This window comes from Adiantum capillus-veneris, chromosome 9 (genome assembly GCF_014529385.1).
Source record: "Adiantum capillus-veneris isolate H3 chromosome 9, ASM1452938v2, whole genome shotgun sequence".
NCBI classification, from domain to species: Eukaryota; Viridiplantae; Streptophyta; class Polypodiopsida; order Polypodiales; family Pteridaceae; genus Adiantum; species Adiantum capillus-veneris.
Genome location: NC_140939.1, coordinates 43,711,534 through 43,718,225, shown reverse-complemented (window position 1 = coordinate 43,718,225; position 6,692 = coordinate 43,711,534). Strand labels below are relative to the sequence as shown.

Here is a 6,692-nt window from a genome sequence, read left to right as displayed (position 1 = left end):
GATGAACCACATTTTCAAAAGGTTGTCCACAAGATGCATACGTTCGAGGGCATGGTGGGGTATTGTTTGAAAGACCGGGATGAACCACATTTTCAAAAGGTTTCATCACAATGGAGCTGAACGTCGTTTTGTGTCACCTGACGGACGCCAGGCGGGCTGCGCGCAGGCTTTGTGTGTTGTTTTGTTCTCTGCGCAGCAAACGGCGAATATATAAATCCCCGGATCCACATCAGCAGCATATGTCTAGATTCCACTTAATGCGACCGCAAACCCAGTAGTAGTCTCAATTAGAGAAAAGGACGGTAAGACTTCTAGATTGAGGTAAGCCTCTAGAAAACTTAGCTCATATATAAGAAAATTTTCTTGTTGATCTTATGATACAAATAAATATTGTAGTTCATATAAGTAATTATCTTTTGGTTTAAAAAGTGACATTAATAACAACTCAATTGGATCCTCCTTCATTTACTTCCAAAAATGGTTCCTTTACAACTTGATTTTGATGGATGAAAACAAATCCACACTCTAATCTAGAAGTGAGGCTTCATTCTAAATTCGTCCAGACATACTGGATCCTATTATTCTCGACTCTCAACCAATTAATATTGATCAACAAATGGACGTTTTGGGTTGCTGTATATGATGAAGTTGATGAAAATAAAGGGTGCGAGAGTACCATCTCTCTCTCTCTCTCTCTCTCTCTCTCTCTCTCTCTCTCACACACACACAGTGGTTGAAAAATGGTGATTAACTTACATAATACATTTTTAAACCTCTTGTGATTTTGTCGTGGTCACACACCTACTACAGATGGACATAAAAACTTCCCCATATGTGTACGTACTCTCCAGAGATATAGCTATGGAGTAACTACTTGATAATAAAGGCCAAGCAAGCAAGCTGCTGCTACTGCAAGACCAATGGGGGGGGAGAGAGAGAGAGAGAATTGGTTCCACGTTTTACGGCCAAACACTTTGAGTTCGTAGAAAATTCATAATCTGTTGCTCAAGATGGTGTGCTGCATGCGGCGAAGCCGATCAAGGAAGGCTGGGGTAGCGGCAGCGCGCAGAGGTACCTGCAATATTAATCGACAAGATCAGCATGCAGCTAAATAAGTAAAGGAAAAGCGCAGACGCAGGCAGTCATAACTCGAACAAGAAGACGACAATTATATGGCTGTACTGATTACATACTTGGATCCTTGAAGACGAGGGTGGCGCGGCCGTTGAAGTCGCAGGGCACGTTCTCACCGCGGGAGTTGCGGCGCTGCCAAGAGGAGTTGATAACGTAGGAGGCGTGCGCAAAGGGCGTGTTGGGCTGGAAGCAGGGACCCCCCTGCACGATGGGCCCGCAGTCGTGCAAGATGTTCTGCGATGACGCAGCACCTTCCTGGCACAGCTGCGTCAGCACGATCTCTGTCAGGGCCTGGGCTGTCTGGCCTTTGCGCGCCACACACCAACGCTCTGAAATGCCCACGGCATCAACATTAATTCAATGTGGACGTGACCATCATTTACATGAAGCGCATTATCACATTACATACCTGCTGTAGAGTGGGAGCCCATATTCAAAAGTAGTAGACCTACAGCAAGAGCCGCCAGGGCCATCTGTCTTGCGGGTTGCGCCATTTGCGTTGCTCCTAAGTCCTGAGCGTTTTGATATGCAAGGGGTACGTCTAAGCATCCCCTCTCTACCTTCCACTTTTATACCTGCGATGGTCGCTTCGAGCTGCGCACACAAAGTATTATAAAAGTATTATAAAAGCATGAACAGGGCTTTACTTGACTTCCGAACACTTTCCCACTGGAAATGACCCCCATTCCGACATTTTCTCCACGCTTGATGGTTGAAATCGCTTGACTTGACTTGGCTGGACTTCAGTAGTTAATCCTCTCAATGTGGGATCCCGGCTTGATGACTTTATTCCTTCTCCTCAAGTTGGAATGGAAAGAACTTTCCAGCATCATCAAAAGAGGGAAAAGCCGTTTTTCCCATCCTTCCTAAAACTTTCCTCAGTTGCGATTGTGGGAAATCCATTATTTTTTCCTAGTAAGAAGTTTTTCGTGAATTAATATGGAACACCTTTTAAGAGAAAAAAACTACAACCTCTATTGGTGTTTGCGGGAGTGTTCTTTGGCGGCTGGTCGTAGCTTGCAAGGCTCAAGCGAGCGGGGAGGCTCAAGCTAGCCTGCGGCAAGCCGTTCGCTGCTTGGAGTTTGTTGAAGGTGCTTTGCCTCTTGGTGGTCGGGCCCATGGGGAGGTGGGCTTTCCTCGAGGTAGAGGATCCTACATCTCTGGCCAAGATGGGTCAGCTCTATCCTTGCCCTCTCCCTTTTTTATTCCGGATTCGAGGGAGGCCGCACTCCTCTCCCCTTGCTTGGGGGCAAATGGCGACCAGTGCTTGTGGTGGTTCGTGGCAGTTCTGCGGGCGGCAGGCACCAAAGGGGGTTTTCGTGGCAGGGCCCCTTTGGTGGCTCTAATCATCGTGGATGTGGCCCTTTTTCGCTAGTGCTTGCCATGCCTTAGAGAGCTTGCAAAGGTGATTCTTTGACTGGATCAGGTGGTTGGGTACTCTCGATGTTGTTTAATCTTGGGGGACAGGGTCTTGTGTGCTTGATTAACGCGTGTGGCTCCTCGATCGGGGTCGAGGGATCGTTGAGGGTTGTGGTGCCGGAAGGTGTTGCAGTTAGTGAATCCATGCTTAATAATCAAGGTCGCGATAAGAGTTGTTTTTTGTAAAGTCGGGGGTTAGTACCAAGCTCCTAAGTATATTGACCAGGTTGACGCACCTCTTACACTATGGTAGTAAGGGAATCTAGCCTCCAAAGTGACGAGCCTCTTTTACTAAAACTAAAACTTTGCAAGTAGGGAAATCCTACCACAATGGATAGTCAAGAGAAGCCAAAACAGTGAGGTAGGCGAGGGCTGAAATGGTGAGGTTAGTCAAGAGAAGCCGAAGCAGTGAGGTTGGCGGGAGAAGCCGAAGCAGTGAGGTTGGTGGGCTGAAACGGTGAGGCTTGCGGGCTATTGTGCTGTATGCAATCACCAGAGAGGATAGTCGAAGAAGTCATATTAGAGTCTTACTCATAGGAGTCTATGATGTAATTCTAGGAATTGATTGGCTTAATGCCAATGATGCTCCACTTACATTGCAAAAATGCTTCATTGACTTTTGTAAATGAGCAAAATCCAAAGTTAAATTTATTGGGAAACAAGGGAAACATAAACTTCAACTAGTGAACTTTACCAAACTAATAAAAGACTACATAAAGAATGAAAGTTTTTATGCAATAAAGCTTAACCATACAGAAAAGATGCCAGACACAAGTAGTACTGTGCAGGCTGTTTTGTCATTTTGTGCAAAATTTTTGTCAGTCCCATTTTTTGCATAACAGGTCCCTTATAGTCTTCTATAGTTTATATAGCATGTGTTGTTTCTGATTGGTTTCTCCTCTTTTTGGGCAGCTTTACATCAGGTGCAGCCATTTTCCATGGCCAACAATAACACAGATATTGTCAAGATGTTTGCTGTTGAGGACAGATTGGATGGGGACAATTACCCTATGTGGGCTTACATGATGCAACATGTTCTTGTGTAAAAGGGTGTCTCAAATATTGTGCAAGGAAATGATGTACGTCCTTGTTCTGAGGATGTTACAGGTCTCGCTACAAGGATTGCTACTGTTAGGGTTGTTTTGTCTAAATCTGAGAAAGCTCGTTGGGATGTAAAAGATGCACATGCTCATGCATTGATTGCATTTTCTGTGAAGCGCACTATTACTACTCATATTCATTCAGCAAATCTACAAAACAACCTTGGGATATTTTGGCTTGTCTTTATGCAAGTCGCAATGAGGCAAAAAGTGCATTGTTGCGTAAAGAGCTGGAGTCAAAGATTATTCATGAGAAAGATGATATGGACACTTTCCTTGCTGGTGTCAAGGATATCAATGAGAAACTTATTTCTGCAGGTGAAGTCAATTCAGACATTCTCCCTTGTGCAGACTATTCTAGATGCCTTGCCAGATTCTTACCAGACTTTTGCTAGTACTTGGAGACTTATGACCCAAGGAAATCCTAAAGTTGTCAAGTTTGATGCATTATGCACATTGTTGTTCCAAGAGTCTCTTAATTTATAATTACATTTAAGCGTGCGAGGCACTTTGTTCTAGAGCAAAAGGAAGGGAGGTAGGGGTGGCTATGGGGTAAAAGGAAGAGAGGTGGGGGTGGGCTATGGGGTACCAAACGCGTTTCGCTCCTTTGAGGAGCTCATCAGTGGTAGTAGTAGGGAGAATTATGAATAGAGGGGAAGAGGATGCTCTTTATATAAGAGGGTGGGGGGGAAGAGGTGTACTTTGCAGAGGCTATGAGTTTGCCTATTGATTAGAGGTAGAGAGTGGTGTAGAGTTTCCCAAAGTTAAGAAGTAAGACATTGAATTTTACCGGGGGGATTTTTATAGATTGTTTACCAAGGGGTGGTATAAGTGAAAGAGGGTCAAAAAAGAAAAATGGGGGGGGGGGTGTCGAGTCCAAAGTATGGGGGTTATATTTCTCAAGAGAAAAGGGGGGACTAAATAGTGGCAAAGGAGGGGATAGAGGGTAGGGAGGGGTTTAAAAATAACATGAAGAAAAGTGATGAATTGGAATTCCAAAGATCTTGTGTATAGTGTACAAGACTGGGTGTAAGGTGCTTGTCAAGGGGGGGGGGGGTGATATAAGAGTTTAAAAGGAGCAAGGGGGAGTAGTTTGATTCCCAAAAAAAGGTGTTCCAGGAGTACAATTCAAAGGGACAAAATTTGGAATGTAAGATCAAAAAATGGGAAAGGGGTGTCTATGTTGCTGAAGAACTATGGGCTTTGAGAATCAACGTGCAAAACGAGCGGTAAGAGTTAGGGTAGGGTATAAAGAGTATTCATTTGTAAAAATTAGGTTCAAATCTTGTTTTTGGATTTAGTTAGAAGAGTGCCTAAGTTTTGGCCATTGGTCCAACATACGATGGGTTGGTCAAGATGCGCAAGGGTGGGGGAGAGGCTGCAAGCCGTATGGATAGGCTTACCAATTATTAGGGTAGGGTTTAGTCTACAAGTTTCTGGAGAAAAAGGTAGTTTGAGGATGATAGGGGGAGGATTTTTTAAAGATGGGGTTTTGGTTAGGAGAGTGGTTCGTTCCTTGTAAGAGATCAATCCAAAGACCTTAAGGAGGAAGTTTCTTGGGTAGCCTCTATGAAGGAGCCTTAGGAAGAAGAGGTTTCTCAAACGATAGAATCCATCAGGATTGCTTTCCCTCATAAGATAGCGTCTAAGTTCTGTCTTGATAAAGGCTAATTTTTGGTGGAGAGGGTGCCAAGAGAATCAAAGTATATATTAGTAAGAGTTTAGAGGCTTTTGGTAACAATTGGAGTCCAAGATACCATACAAGTTGAAAATATGTCCCTTATGGAAGTGGACATCTAGGATGGTTGCTTCAAAAGTGGATATGATGGGTGAGATCACTATATGTTCTTATAAAGGGAAGGCGTAAGAAGCGAGAGCTTTGGTAAGTGATTTACGAGTGCTTGTCCAGACCCCGAAGGCATAATCTATGTATCTCTTGTAGTAAGCTAGGTTCGGGCTAGAGATAAGTAGAGAGTGGTTTTCTAGGTGGCAGAGGAAAAGACAAGCATAAAACACTGCGAAATTGGATCCCATTGCGGTGTCCTTAATTTGCTTCCATACTTTGTCTTTGAAACAAAGATAATGGTGTGATAGAATAAGGGTGGCAAGTGAGATGATGAACTCTAATTTTGGGGTGTCGAAGAAATTAGTAATGGTGCTTCTGAGGGCTATGAGTCCCTCAGTCATAGGGATTCTGGAGTAGAGGGAGGTCACATCGAAGGTAAAAAGGAGACAATGGGGGGGGAAGGTCTTGGAGTGGAGATCGATGATGAGGGATAGCGAGTCTTTGAGGTGTTGTTTTTGTGAAAGGAGGACAGGATAAAATTGAAAGTGTAGCCATTTGGAAGCATTTTCAAACAAGTACCCACGGTAAGAGCAAATAGGACGGGCTACAAGTATAGGTTTGTGTAACTCAGGGAGAAATTGGATAGGACAGGGTTTGAAGGGTTTATGGAGTGGTGTGAGGATAAAGGTGGCTTCATCTAGGGTGAGGAGAGTGTATTTGAGGGTGATGGAGTGGAGTAAAGCGGCGAGGTAATTATGTGGTGGTGGGGTTAGGGGTTGGTATGTCGAGGGATCATTGAGTTTTCTAAGGGCTTCTTGTTCATACCATTCCCGTGATAGGATGGTAAGACCTAGATTTTTATCCGCCAGTTTAATGACTATTGTGTTGTCCATTGAAAGGGTTTTTAAGGGCACGCTTGACAAATTTGGGAAATTTTGAGTGAGAATTTTTGTAGTGTGTAAGTGTATCTTTCATATTTATGAGGTTAAGGGATGTGATCCCCTCTAGTGTAGGATCTAAAGAGGGGGGTATCCAAAAGGGTTAGGGGTTTTGAAAAGGGGGCGTTTGTCGAACATAGAAGATTGAAAAAACATTTTGAGTTGTAATCTTCTTTCCAAGGAGTTATGGGCTTTGATAATGAGTTTCGCAGGGGGGTTAGGGGGAGGGGGGATGTATTTAAGTCCTAGATCTAAGCATTTCTTTTCGTCGATAGAGAGGGGACGTGAGGTGAGATTATGAACAAAGTTAGTACA

At 43.9% G+C, this 6,692-nt stretch overlaps 1 protein-coding gene across 1 annotated transcript; it reads right to left on the bottom strand.

The window, feature by feature from the left end:
• Nucleotides 1-730: 730 nt before the first annotated feature.
• Nucleotides 731-1,728, bottom strand: LOC147450422 (PLASMODESMATA CALLOSE-BINDING PROTEIN 2-like). The gene is made up of 3 exons (XM_086520715.1): nucleotides 1,544-1,728; nucleotides 1,194-1,463; nucleotides 731-1,075 (listed from the first exon to the last, which is right to left on the bottom strand). The coding sequence occupies exons 1-3, from the start codon at nucleotides 1,626-1,628 to the stop codon at nucleotides 1,038-1,040; spliced, it is 393 nt and encodes a 130-aa protein (XP_086376841.1). The 5' UTR covers nucleotides 1,629-1,728; the 3' UTR covers nucleotides 731-1,037.
• Between the last annotated feature and the right edge of the window lie 4,964 nt (nucleotides 1,729-6,692).